The sequence below is a fragment of the Triticum dicoccoides genome, chromosome 5B (genome assembly GCF_002162155.2).
Source record: "Triticum dicoccoides isolate Atlit2015 ecotype Zavitan chromosome 5B, WEW_v2.0, whole genome shotgun sequence".
Classification (NCBI taxonomy): Eukaryota; Viridiplantae; Streptophyta; class Magnoliopsida; order Poales; family Poaceae; genus Triticum; species Triticum dicoccoides.
Window position 1 is genome coordinate 265,070,420 of NC_041389.1, and position 14,704 is coordinate 265,085,123.

The window sequence follows — 14,704 nt, forward strand, 5'->3', positions numbered from 1 at the left end:
TCAGGGGTTGGATCTTGACTTTGCTTTCTTCAGCGTCTTCGCGTATTCTCCTTAATGGGGCTCCAGGTGCCCCCATTAAGCACGGATGTGGTTTGAGGCAAGGAGATCCGCTTTCCCCTCTCATATTCGTGCTCGCGATTGATCCACTACACCTAATCCTCCAGAAGGCCACCGCCCAAGGAAAATTCCACCCTCTCGATGGTCAGGCTATGTCAATTCGGGCCTCCCTCTACGCGGACGATGCAGCTGTTTTCCTTGCCCCCATCAAGTCAGATGTTGAGTTCTTTGCCCGCACTCTTAAGAGTTTTAGGGATGTCACTGGCTTGGTCACGAACTGTGCCAAAAGCTTGGTTGCTCCTATTCGTTGTGAGAATCTGGATCTGGTGGATATCTTGCACTCTTTCCCGGCCAGCCGTACCTCATTCCCGATGAAGTATTTGGGCCTACCTCTCTCGGTCAAGAATTTGCCAAAAGCTTGGTTGCTCCTATTCGTTGTGAGAATCTGGATCTGGTGGATATCTTGCACTCTTTCCCGGCCAGTCGTACCTCATTCCCGATGAAGTATTTGGGCCTACCTCTCTCGGTCAAGAATTTGAAAAGAATCCACTATCAACCGCTCGAAGACAAGATCGCAGCCCAACTGGCATCATAGATGGGTAAACACGTTGCCTCTCCCGGACGTGTAGTGTTGGTCAAGTCTGTCCTACTCTTATTTGTGAATGTTGCGAATAGCTTATATTTCTTTACGGAGGGGTATTTTATATCCCGCTCCTTTGCTTCATGTTTAGCTTCATACTCGGTCTCTCTTCTCTGAAGTGTATATCTGTTTGTACGTTAAACTTATTCTAGCTCTACTCCTGCGTAGTTATTCTGTTGTCTAGTGTACTTCTGTTGTTAACTTACTAATATATTTTTTTGAGGGATCTGTTGTTAACTTACTAGTTTTGCTATGCATGCTTCTAAGCTATCTACTCTGAAATTATTCCGTTTACTCTGTTTTTCTTTGAATAATTGTTCTGTTTTGAAGAAAATATCAAAATCTTTCATTCACTCCCCTATGATCGATAACTTTGGTCATAGAGTGTCCACCTACCCGACCGCGCCCACCTCCACCCGGATGGCTGGCACCGATGTCCTGCTTGCCACCTTCCCCAAGCCCGGTGCCCGGTACCTGGCATGTCGAGGCCACGGCAGGTTCTCCTCCTGGACTACGAGGAGCTCACCGCCAGAGCCTGGCAGGACTAGAGGTGAAACCGGTTTAGGAAGACCGAATCGTCAGTGTTGATGGCAAGGAGGAGCAATAAGGTCCCTGAGAAAAACTTCAGAGGATACAGATTGGTGGACATCGACAGATCAGAATTAGTTGATTCATGATGTCAAATGCTATATCAATAGAGATATGGATGGCACCTGAAAAAGGGGGATATGGATGAAATAATGCACTTGCACAACATTTCTACAAATAATGTACTCTGGTGATCACTCTTGCAAACGTGAGGGGAAATAACAGAAACGTTATAATAGTATATGAACATCAGCTACATGTGGTATCTTCAGCACAGTGTCGATAGCTTTCAATTTAGCCGCAGGGAGTGAGCTTCTTGTTGCCTGCACCGCGTGGGTTTTCATCCTTCCAGTCATCAAATGCCCTTGCTTTCTCCTCTTCTGCGTCCTCGTCGTCCTGCGCCAAACTAGTGTCATCCTTGTGCCAAGAGGAGCTAGCCTCTTGAATCATCTTGGCAGTTCTTTCTTGCCATTGCTCCATCATTTTCATTTCAGCTAAGCCGGCTTGTTCGATGCTCATTGTCGGCATCCTGTGGTTTCATACAGGCAAAGAGGCAACATAAAATAAAATTTCAACCTGAGAATAATCTCATAGTATAATTTGCAAATGATTCTGCATACTGTCATGACCATACAATGCAAGACGGCTTCAAGGGACAAGATACACAATTGGCCTAGCGTTCCAGGTAAACTGTCTAGTGGTTTCTACCTAACAAGTACTCCCTTCATCCCAGATTATCACAAGCATGACAGAATAACAAACCTACTCCCTCCGTCCGAAAAGGCTTGTCCCAAGCTTGTCCCTCAAATGGATGTATCTAGCACGCTTAGGACAAGCCTTTTCGGACGGAGGGAGTACTAATTAATTACTACCTCTGTAACCAAATATAAGACGTTTTTTGCAGTTCATGCACTACCAGTTGCGACAAGTAGCAATCATCTCACGTTCTGCCATGGTCACCAGACAGCATTAAACATAAACAAAAGCAATGAAGTGTCGAGGCATGTAACAATATACTGAAGCATACCTGAAACCAGGCTGAAAAACTTGTGCCGCCATTCTTTCCCTCTCACTGGTGAGTCCCCCACCAACAAGACTTGCAGGTCCAAATATCAGGGGTTGGTGTTTGTGGTCATGAGCTTGTGAAACACTTGCTCTGCCTTCAATGACATCTTGAGCAAAAGTTGCACAAGTGATTGGAGCAGCTGGTTTGGAATATGGTGCACGGCTGGCAGCATTCTGGTGCCATGCTTCAGCCTTTTGCCTGCGTTCATCTAGCATTTCTCGAGCAAATGCATTTCCATCCTAAACACCGCAAACACACAACTTTGCAATTAATGAAGGAAAACTCCATGTACATGCAGAGATTACTCAAGGGACCCACAAATAATTTTTTAAAAACTCACCGCCTATCCTAGACAGCACAAAAGACACAACTGTACTTAACAGAGAAAACCTCCATGTACCCCCTCAGTTTCTTTTTAGTTCGCATACATGGAGGTTTTCTCCTAAACACCGCGAAGTAAAAAGAAACGGAGGGAGTACATGAAGATATTACCCAAAACAAAACAGACATGCAGCACAGGGGTGGGGGGCGGGGGGGGGCAAAAATTCAGAAACAAACTGTTTAACACATGATAATCAGAAACAAAAATATTTCCAATTGTACATATAAATTAACTTTGGGCCGCATATACAAGAAATGGTATGTACAAAAATGTCAACCACAATTTTTGTAGATGTTATCCAATATGTAAAGCAATAAAACATTGTTTTATAAAATCCACTGAAAGAATCAGTCAAAGATCCTCTCTTATCAAACTTGCCAGTTGTTTCAACAAGTTTTACCTTTTCTTTTCTTTCTTTTACAGCCAGAAGCATCTCTTCTTCCTTCTTTAACATGTCAACGAGATCAAAAGCCTACAAAGGGAAATATAAGTATATACATTCGAAAATCAAATAATATTCTGAAAGACAGCATGTCAACTTAGAAAATAGAAAAGAGCACAAACTGACCACTTAGAAAATAGAAAAGAGCACAAACTGACCTTGCAAAGAGCCAAGGAGATAGTAGCAAGCCAAGCCTGAATCAAAGAAAAAAAATTGATACCGTAAGTTTTGACAGATTACAGAACCAAGGTACCAGATTACATACTCACAGTATAAACTTTGGAACAAACATAGACAAATCACAAAAAGGCTCGTATCGACATGCACAAAAACGAAACTGCAGCACCAGATAATTGGAATCTTTGGTACAAAAATCAGGTAAATAAAATATTTTCACATAACATCAACCAGGCTGCAAATGTATTTCGCTTTGGATCAGTACAAGGATTGAGTGATGAAACTCAGGAATGTATACACAGTAACACGCTAGAATTCGATGTAAGGGCTTAAGGGGCTCAACCAGCGAGCGCACAACGATATATAAATATGTAATCAGAGTACCAACGAGATATGCTTCTTTGAACAGTTATCTAGACTTTGTCTATTCACCTTGCATGAGATCGCTCAATGACTCATATAAAAGGACTACTATGGGGAACAGGTGAGCTTCAGAGGGACTTCCTCTGACAGTCATCAGGCGTCTACAAGCAGGATTCACCCAGCCAGATCATGATGGTGGTGTGAATCAGAACAAAATTGCCAAATAAATTGATATTATCTACGAAGATTAGCTAAACCTAGTATTTTGTGCCAATCAAATCTAGTGTGTGCAGTCTGCAATCTATTGAAAGATTAATGCACTTATGTGAAAATGAGAGAAACTAAATGGCATTTAAACAACAGAGAGGATTAAAATTAGAAGACCTGATATAGTGTGCGAAATTTTAGGTCAGGAAATAAAGAACAAAATTCGCATGGTCTTGTTATGCGCTAAAAGGGTCAATTTACAAAATTCTGATCACCCCCTAGAAGGTTTTCAAGAACCTAGCTGGACACATCAAACTCCAGACAATCATTATAACTTGGTAAATCAAATTATTTCCTGTCGAACTGAACAGAGCCTTATAAACTAACTAGTACATGAAAGATACTTCCAGATTTTGGAATACTTTTAAGGATATCTTACAGCTTTAGCATATATGCTGGCATTCCAGTTTAGCAAACAGTGTCTGATTCGAAAATTATTAACAGGCCATGCAAAAATGCTAGCTACTCCCTCCGTTCCTGAATATAAGTCCTTCTAGAGAATCCAATATGGATTATATACGAAGCAAAATGAGTGAATCTACACTCTAAAGTAAGTCTATATACATCCGTATGTAGTCCGTATTGGAATCTCTAAAAAGGCCTATATTTAGAAACAGAGGGAGTAGATGTCTGATGCTAACCTCCCTTTCTTCCTCTCCATCGGCCTCCAAATCATCTTCTTCCCCGGCTTCAATAGGTGCTGATAAAGCCGTTGCTCTCAATGAACGACCGCGCCTTTCCTTTCTCTCTTTGATCTCTTGGAGCTTCGTTTCTGCAGCCTTTTGCCGCTTGAACCTGGCAACCTAAGCTCGAGAATTAAGGCAAGAGAGTAACTTACAGGAAATTAACGAACTTAGATAGAGATATAAGTATCCCACAGTTTGAAGGCTTAGCATGATGGTCGCATCCCAGATTATCATGATTCTCTTGTAAAATGGAAATTATTCAGTGAATCCTAAAGATTTTAGGGTGCAGAGGTAAACCTTTTGTGCTCTTCGGTTTGCCCCTGTTTCAGACTGCCCCTGCCTATATAACTGAAGCTCGTCCTCTGGAATAAGCTCCAATGCTTCACATACAGAAATGAACTCCTGTAGACACCAGCAAGGATGATTAGCACATGATAAATGGGTGATTTAACGATCTGACACCACACAAGAAGACACGCATGATAAGTGCTCGACAAATCAAGCACAGGTAACGTGATGACCTAACCTTCAAATGGTCCTGCGATGCCTTGAGGACCGGAATCCGGTCCTCCTGCTCCACTTGCTCAGTCATTTCCCCAAGGTAGTACGGCACCTGAAGAAACCAAACACGGTAATCACAGGTCGGACCAGCCATAAAACGGAGAGGAAACTCGTCAGATGTGGCGTAAGAGAGGGAGGGAGGAGGGGGACGGGGGCCATACGAGCAGGTACTTGAGATTGGCGGTGGAGACGTCTTCCTTGGTCTCGTTGGAAGAGAAGAGGCCGAGCTTGCTGACCATGTCGTCGCAGCGCCGCAGCAGGTCGACCCCCTTCCGGATCCCTTCCTGCCCAAGCAAAACCGATCATGTGAGGAGGAATCGCGCAGAGCAGCCAAGGGCCGGTGATCTGGAGGAAGGAGCGAAGGGGACCTGGTCGAGGGAGGAGCTGGAGGCGAGCGAGTGGAGGTGGGACGCCCTGTCGAAGAGGGCGGGGAGCGGGAGATCGGCGTCGTCCTCCGCCGCGTGGACGCGCAGCTGCGCCTCCATCCTGTTACTGACGTCCTCCACTTCCCCCATTTTCCAGCGGGCGCCTCGACAGGGCAAGAGCGGGGGCAGAGGGGGTGGGGGGAGATCGCCGGGTAAAACCCTAGGGAGGGGCAGGAGGGCAGAGTCGCCGGGAGAGAGAGGGGCGGAAGAAGACGATGGTGGAATGGAAGTGTCGGGTTTGGTCTGGTCTGGCCTGGACGCGGCCAGGGGAAGACATGTGGCTTGGGTTGGCCAATCTGGCGAGTAGAACCGGGGATGAATGTTCGAGAGAATTGTGTTCGAGGGAAGCAAATGTTTGTTTTTTCGTATCCTTTATAAGAACTAGTTGACCCGTTGCGCCAAATGACGCAGAGACCTGCTAAAGACATGTCGTCGATGAAAATAATTTCATGCTGCAAGAACCTTCAACTAAAGGCATGTTCGCAATGAAAATAGTTTCCTTTACTAAGGACAGGTCATGTATGTACAGTCGGTTTAGTTGTGGTCTTCTAAACTCATATTTGCCTTGAAAAAACACATGGTTGCAGAGTCTCACGTGTTTCAAGTATGAATAAGAACTACAAACTCTTTTTGTGCGATTCAAACACATTTCTAAAGTTTTTATTTCTTAGTACATGTTGTCTAAAGTAACACTTGCCCAAAAAGAGAGAAAAGCATACCCCTCTCTTATTATGATTATTATTATTAACAACAACAACAACAACAACAAAGCCTTTAGTTCCAAGCAAGTTGGGGTAGGCTAGAGGTGAAATCCATAAGATCTCGCAACCAACTCATGGCTCTGGCACATGGATAATAAGCTTCCATGCACCCTTGTCCATAGCTAGCTCTTCGGTGATACCCCAATCCTTCAGGTCTCTCTTAACGGACTCCTCCCATGTCAAATTCGGTCTACCCCGCCCTCTCTTGACATTCTCCGCACGCTTTAGCCATCCGCTATGCACTGGAGCTTCTGGAGGCCTGCGCTGGATATGCCCAAACCATCTCAGACGATGTTGGACAAGCTTCTCTTCAATTGGTGCTACCCCAACTCTATTTCGTATATCATCATTCCGGACTCGATTCTTCCTCGTGTGGCCACACATCCATCTCAACATACGCATCTCCGCCACACCTAACTGTTGAACATGTCGCCTTTTAGTCGACCAACACTCAGCGCCATACAACATTGCGGGTCGAACCGCCGTCCTGTAGAACTTGCCTTTTAGCTTTTGTGGCACTCTCTTGTCACAGAGAATGCCAGAGGCTTGGCGCCACTTCATCCATCCGGCTTTGATCCGATGGTTCACATCTTCATCAATACCCCCATCCTCCTGCAGCATTGACCCCAAATACCGAAAGGTGTCCTTCCGAGGTACCACCTGACCATCAAGGCTAACCTCCTCCTCCTCACACCTGGTAGTACTGAAACCGCACATCATGTACTCGGTTTTAGTCCTACTAAGCCTAAACCCTTTCGATTCCAAGGTTTGTCTCCATAACTCTAACTTCCTGTTTACCCCCGCCCGACTATCGTCAACTAGCACCACATCATCCGCAAAGAGCATACACCATGGGATATCTCCTTGTATATCCCTTGTGACTTCATCAATCACCAATGCAAAAAGATAAGGGCTCAAAGCTGACCCCTGATGCAGTCATATCTTAATCGGGAAGTCATCAGTGTCGACATCACTTGTTCGAACACTTGTCACAACATTATCGTACATGTCCTTGATGAGGGTAATGTACTTTGCTGGGACTTTGTGTTTCTCCAAGGCCCACCACATGACATTCCGCGGTATCTTATCACAGGCCTTCTCCAAGTCAATGAACACCATATGCAAGTCCTTTTTTTGCTCCCTATATCTCTTCATAAGCTGTCGTACCAAGAAAATGACTTCCATGGTCGACCTCCCAGGCATGAAACCAAACTGGTTTTTGGTCACGCTTGTCATTCTTCTTAAGCGGTGCTCAATGACTCTCTGCCATAGCTTCATTGTATGGCTCATCAGCTTAATTCCACGGTAATTAGTACAACTCTGAACATCCCCCTTGTTCTTGAAGATTGGTACTAATATACTCCGTCTCCATTCTTCTGGCATCTTGTTTGCCCGAAAAATGAGATTGAAAAGCCTGGTTAGCCATACTATCGCTATGTCCCCGAGACCTTTCCACACCTCAATGGGGATACAATCCGGGCTCATCGCCTTGCCTCCCTTCATCCTTTTTAAAGCCTCCTTGACCTCAGACTCCTGAATTCGACGCACAAAACGCATGCTGGTCTCATCAAAAGAGTCGTCCAGTTCAATGGTAGAGCTTTCATTCTCCCCATTGAACAGCTTGTCGAAGTACTCCCGCCATCTATGCTTAATCTCCTCGTCCTTCACCAAGAGTTGGCCTGCTCCGTCCTTGATGCATTTGACTTGGCCAATATTCCTCGTCTTCCTCTCTCGGATCTTGGCCATCTTATAGATGTCCCTTTCGCCTTCCTTCGTGCCTAACCGTTGGTAGAGGTCCTCATACGCCCGACCCCTTGCTTCACCAACAGCTCGCTTTGCGGCCTTCTTCGCCATCTTGTACTTCTCTATGTTGTGTGCACTCATATCCAGGTATAGGCGTCTAAAGCAATCTTTCTTCTCTTTAATCGCCTTCTGGACATCATCATTCCACCACCAGGTATCCTTATCTTCGCTTCTCCTTCCCCTGGACACTCCAAACTCCTTTAAGGCCACCTTACGAATGCAAGTCGTCATCTTCATCCACACATTGTCCGCATCCCCTCCTTCCTCCCAAGGGCCCTCCTTAATGACCCTCTCCTTGAACGCCTGAGCTACCTCCCCCTTGAGCTTCCACCACTTTGTTCTAGCGACTTTAGCCCGCTTATCCCGCTGGACACGAATCCGAAAGCGGAAGTCAACAACCACCAGCTTATGCTGGGGTACAACACTCTCTCCAGGTATCACCTTACAGTCTAGGCATGCACGCCTGTGTTCCCTTCTCGAGAGGATGAAATCAATCTGGCTAGAGTGTTGGCCACTACTAAAAGTCACCAGATGTGATTCTCTCTTTCTAAAGAGGGTGTTGGCTACAATCATGTTGTAGGCTAGAGCAAAGCTTAAGACATCTTCTCCTTCTTGATTCCTGATGCCATAGCCAAAGCCCCCATGCGCCCCTTCAAAACCTGTGTTAGATGTAAATTCGAAATAAACAATTTCATTTACTTGAAGCACTCGAAGAAAGAGAACTTAGACATACTTTTACGCAATGCTCATTTAACCCGTGAAGGACTACGCAATGCTCATTTAACCTGTGAAGGACAAAAATATTCCACCGTCTCTGAATGATGAACTAAACTAAACAAGAAATATATGCAGTAAATTCATTCAAAGTAGAAAAGGGATCTTACATCAAATAAGGCATTACAACAAACATGGTGTTATCTTAGTAAAAGAAATTACATCATTAGAAGAGAAAAGGGAAGAAAACCAAATATGAGATTGAGATTAATACATCTAGGAGGAGGTCGTAGATATCACTGTGATCATTATGCAGCCTGGGGAGCAAGGATCCATGGTTTTTATATGCCTTGTCCGGCTGCTGGAGTAGGTGACATGGAAATGTCGTCTCTACCATCTCAATGGCTTAGACCCAGGGAGTCGGGTGTTCATCTCGGCCCTTCCCAGCTTCCATCAATGGATTTTTATAGTCAGGGTTAAAGACTAAGAGGCCCTATGCATGTTCAAATATGCGAGTAGCATATACAATACAAATCAAGAAAAAGAAAGAGAAGACCACAAACATTACAAAAACACAATTTTGACAAATTATCTCTATTGTAAAATTGAGGAAGTAACTCATTATTCAAGAGAATCCGTTGCGCCAAATGGCGCAGAGACCCGCTAAAGCCATGTTGTCGATGAAAATAGTTTCATTTTGCAAGAACATATAGCCAAAGACCCGCCGAATCCATATGTGCGTTGGAAAGGAAATCCATGGTTTAGTTGATTTAGTTGTAGACAAGTGCATGTGGTAACAAATTTAAACCGGGGCCCTTAATAAAAAACGATGGATGCTTGCTGTCAATAATAAGATGTATAATAACATTACCCGTTGCGCGAGATGGCGCAAAGTCCCATTTCAAACAAAGAGCTATTTGAAAATAATTGACAATTTGACAATAATAAGGATCTTTCCAATAATGAAAATTGGAAAAAACATAGCCTCAAACTATGTAATAGGGTTTTCAAAATGCAGGCATTCTCTCCATACAAGATTGACAAGTACCACATCACGAACAAACGTTTACAACAGATATAGAAGTGACAATAAACAAGTTTTTCAAGATTTACAATGAACAGCGTGATTTGGCTTCTTGCTCTAAAATAGAAACATCTGCAGCACTAACTTGGGGACAATCCCACCAATTCAATGACAATGGACATATTTTCTACCCTTCACTCCTTTGCGGCTACCAATCCTTCAGTAATCTGAACACAACATCAGTAATGCCAAGGCAAATACCATGATACTTTGTTCATGATCATCTCCTTATCGAAGAAGTAAATGTAAAACTGGCCTGCAAGATAAAAGCATTTCCCGAATGTACAACCTGGAATCGTCGGTGCTCTTAATATTCAGTTATTGGTAATACTGCAGGATGAAATATAGTGCAAACTCTTATAAATTTTAATACATTCAACAACTAAGATTTTGAGCCATGAGATTATATGCCAATAGTTACATTTAAGCTTATTAGAGCATATATCAATCATAAAAAGGTAGAAAGAATAAGCTTCGGGACACAATAAGGGCTTAAACTACTTATTTGAAAACAGTGAAACAACTCATTAAATCTAACTAATTTTAAATGATCCAGTTTTAAGGATTAATACAGTACAACTAAGAGAAGGCTATATCATCAATCAAGAAGATTCCACCGTATAAACTTGACAATTAGAGACAACTGTCACTGCTCCGTCACATACCATGGTCGACATGAGCAATGACAGGCATGTTATGGATATTTTTTATCCATAATTCCGCGGAGCTCCTCCGTTCTAAACTTCACCATCTTGACTGCTTTTGAATGTCAGCCGGGAATACCATTCCTTCTCTAATAATAGCAAGCTATCAGAACCAAGCAATAATATAGTGTGAATAACTGAACATGGAAAGCGACAGTAATATATTAACGATCCTTTAAAGTAATTAAGACCACAATTGTCTACTCAAAGAAAAGTATAGGATTGAAAGCCATATCCCGAAGGGGTGTATACTAAAGCAAAATTTACCAATCAACGGATAGTGACTAATATTATATCATTAGGTGATACCTTAAGTTCCCCTCTGAAAATGTTCTCAATCTCAACATTGTATTACACAATGAACGCCCAGATAGATTTGATGAAGCTTCGATTCTGTACTGGGATAGAGATGGAATATATTTATCTTGCTCAAATATAAATCCAGAAAGTTAGAAAAATTAATAGAAGGACTGCACAAAAATACGAAAGAACCAATACAGCTGATAGGTGCCTTTTCTCCATATATGATATACCTGAGCATGTAACCTATTTTTCTACAAGATCTCTTTGCCTTTCTAATGATAATTTCAAGATTCAAATATCAGATATCGTGCTCACAGATTTGGTGTAGACTGTAGAAAGTGTGATATGACCAGAATATCAGCTGGCATGCTCAATATTGGGGCTGATATGACCAGAATATCAGTCGGTATGCTCAATACTGGGGCTGATATGACCAAAATATAGACCATACTTGATATAAGCAGACAGCCAACACTTTATGCGCATCCACATATACTTGCAAAAAAGAAAGTTAATTGCTCCTTTACTATTTGTATGCATCCATAGTTCCACACATACACTCATTAGAAAAACAGAGAACACTAATTACTCCTCTAGCTTCTCTAGAACATAAGAAACAACAGCTAAAATTTGATCCAGTGGAACCTAGGGCCAGTTCTTTTGGGCAATTCTCCCAGAATTGACCCCCTCCCCAGCTTCTCCCAGAATTGCCACTTAATATTTTTTTACAATTCCTAGCTAGTTAAGGTCTAATTAGCTAGGAATTGTAAAAAAATATTAAGTGGCAATTCTGGGAGAAGCTGGGGAGGGGGTTAATTCTGGGAGAATTGCCCAAAAGAACTGGCCCCTAACACCAGCCCCAACATAAAGGAATATAAACAAAGGAAGGGAAGACACCTTTGTATCATCTAGTGATCTGGACATGTAGTAGACCCAACATTAAGGAATACCCAAAGATAAATGACAACTTGGGCAGCAGCATCCTGCACTATGGTTGTGGTCATGAGGAGATCATAGAGATAAAAACGAATTGTCAAGCTTTCCACCCATACTTGACAAGCACCTAAAAAGATGGAGTTGACATCAGCCATAAATCACAAGTTCGAAGCAAAGAAAGACAATTCCTACAAAACAAGCTAGTGTTTTCAAATTAAGTTTGGTAGTGCACGAAACTTCTTAAATCATCAGGAAATAAGCATCGAAATATTGCTCACTTCAAGATGCTGCAAGTAAAGAACTATAGTTTTGAATATGATGACAACACAATAGAACTTCAATTAAAGATAATAATGCAAAGCACACCTCCACGTGATTGTCTGGGTGAGCGCTTTTCGGGTGGGCAGAAAACAACTTTGTGATGACAACACATACACACGACAAAATGGGTGGCTTGTTAGGAAGTAGGGACACTTTGAATACATTAAAAAATTCAAATCAAGCGCTTGAAAGGCCAAATAATGGTGCAAGGTAACTCACTGTATATCATCAGTTCTTCAAATAATAGATCTATAGAGCAACGAACAAATCCAGAACCACAACTCCTGATAACGCCAATATGCCATATACAACCATGGAAAAACCTGCAGTAGTAGAAATACCGTCATATATTGTCTGTTTAGAGAAACCTACTCGAGAGTGGTAATCTCTAGCAGTTATTTACCTATAGTACTCGCATCGATATCCATGAGCCAAAAAGGTGAAGAGATAAATTGATTTTAGCGCGGACTAATTGGCAAGATGATGTATCTGCCATACATACAACAACTACATACACTTGCATGGATTGTATGCCGTCCCAACTTGAAACGGATGCCCATGCCAGGCACCAGATCAAGCAAAGGAATAAAAGACTCCTCTATAAAGAGGAAAGGAACTCCAGGATGTTTCTTCATGGCAGTCATGGTTGTTATGCTTCATACATGTTGCAAATACATGTATGATCATAGCTGACCAAATTTATTTAATAGGTAATGTGTGATCAAAATGGTGTTAGCAAGGGGTCTGGCGTTGTTGCATTGTTCTACCTATGAGGAAGCATCTCAACGCTGAGCTGTGTCGATGTCTCACATAGTATCGTGCTGGCCAATATGTAGAGGATAGTAACAGCCTACAAACACCATCCTTTTATCCGTGATCTTTCCTAGAGATTCACATGATATTTTTTTTCACTTTGTGTTGTTGTAAGTTCCAGTTTTCCTATGACGCACATTCTACTAATTTACTCTCTCAAGACCCTGGTTGATGCGTTTGTACCAGTTGATACATGCATGTTGCTTTCCTGTTTTCTTGGTGCCTAAAAGATTATATATGCAAATATCCTATTCGTTTCGAAGAAACTGAAAACCCTGCTCATCTCAGCTTTTTGATCGGCTGGAAGTTTTCAGATATATGTCTTACCAATTGCTAAGTCATATTCAATATTGATTTATCCCAACAAAAACTTAGATAATTTGATTAAGTGCAACTGGACATGATCTACCAGGTGTAGTTTTTGTGATCGGGACGATCCGAGAGCATCTCCTGGGCAGTAACAAACAAAAATCCACTTTGCAGAAACTTAGCTGAGGCACCCAACAAACTTTCAAAGACAACAACATTTCTACATGGAAGCCTAGCTAGATCTCAGCATCTGGTGAACTGGAAGAAAAAAAATCCCCTTTATAGGAACCTAGCTAGACATGAACATCTCCTTGACAAGAAGGGTGAAGAAGCTTACCCAACAGAAGAGCCAGAGCACAAACCCGGCACAATCACCATGCATCCTTGGATCCACCGCTAGCATGCTCATTTTCGTCAGGATCTCCTATTTTCCCTCCAAATCTGTCCGTGGCTGAGCACCATGGAAGGACAAGCCCCCTGCATACATAGAGAAGATGAACATCAGCAAGGGTGCTGTTCTCCAAAACAAAGATGAACACCATGTATGAAAGAGGAAATGAATGCATCAAAAGGCACACACCTTCACCGGAGATGAATCAAGCAAGATGAGCAGAAGCTCATCACCACACAGAAGTTTCATATTTCAAAAGGACTTGCATATGCAACTTAGCAAACTCCGACTGGCTGCCATCGAGTTGCCCTAAGCCCTAATCCTTCGAAGACCTGAGAACAATCACATAGAACAAGAGGTTAAAAGCCAATGGCAAAAAGGAGTTGATCTTCCTTAGCTTTGGGCTGGTGCTACTGCCACTCTCCTGCTACTGACTCTTCCTTGGATGATTTTTTGAACAGTCATTGGAAGTTTTGGGGAAAAATGGAGAGTGGGAAGCTCACCTTTTTATTGAGGTAGTGGTAGAGGAGGGTGTCAGGGAAGCCTCGGAGGCCGAAGTTGGCCGGCGTTGTACTTCAGATCGCGCACGTGCCATCCTTGGCGACGAGCAAAGGCGCCACTGACGCCTTAACCAACTCGCCCCATCGCTGAGCATTCGGCAGCGACTCGCCGTCATGCCGCAGGCGCCCAAATCGTTGTCGTACGCCGATGCCTGGCTTCCTTTTGTTGCGCTCACCGATGCTCGTCGTCCCCCAGCCGGCGAGCCTTCCCCAACCGCAACCATGCCCACATCTGCCGCTCCTTCAAACCCTGCTACTTCCGTCAGCAGCAGGTAGAACCCTAGCCGCCTCCCCATCTGCCGCCCCGCCCGTCCCGCTCGCCTCCTTCCCACCCGCCCATTCCTTCCCCCG

At 43.3% G+C, this 14,704-nt stretch overlaps 1 protein-coding gene and 1 long non-coding RNA gene across 14 annotated transcripts; both read right to left on the bottom strand.

Annotated features, from left to right (window-relative positions):
• Positions 1-1,404: 1,404 nt before the first annotated feature.
• On the bottom strand, positions 1,405-5,920 carry LOC119308331 (PP2A regulatory subunit TAP46-like). The gene is made up of 9 exons (XM_037584439.1): positions 5,598-5,920; positions 5,391-5,513; positions 5,195-5,281; positions 4,966-5,070; positions 4,624-4,785; positions 3,334-3,369; positions 3,134-3,205; positions 2,313-2,590; positions 1,405-1,814 (listed from the first exon to the last, which is right to left on the bottom strand). The coding sequence occupies exons 1-9, from the start codon at positions 5,742-5,744 to the stop codon at positions 1,580-1,582; spliced, it is 1,245 nt and encodes a 414-aa protein (XP_037440336.1). The 5' UTR covers positions 5,745-5,920; the 3' UTR covers positions 1,405-1,579.
• A 4,011-nt stretch (positions 5,921-9,931) lies between these two features.
• On the bottom strand, positions 9,932-14,686 carry LOC119308332. 13 transcript variants are annotated; one of them, XR_005150043.1, is made up of 8 exons: positions 14,297-14,686; positions 13,983-14,125; positions 13,740-13,879; positions 12,500-12,603; positions 12,326-12,373; positions 11,921-12,086; positions 11,030-11,518; positions 9,932-10,809 (listed from the first exon to the last, which is right to left on the bottom strand). It is a non-coding gene; the product is annotated as an uncharacterized LOC119308332 (long non-coding RNA). The 13 variants fall into 13 exon arrangements; XR_005150041.1 differs by lacking the exon at positions 12,326-12,373; XR_005150042.1 differs by having other exon boundaries at positions 11,921-12,373.
• Between the last annotated feature and the right edge of the window lie 18 nt (positions 14,687-14,704).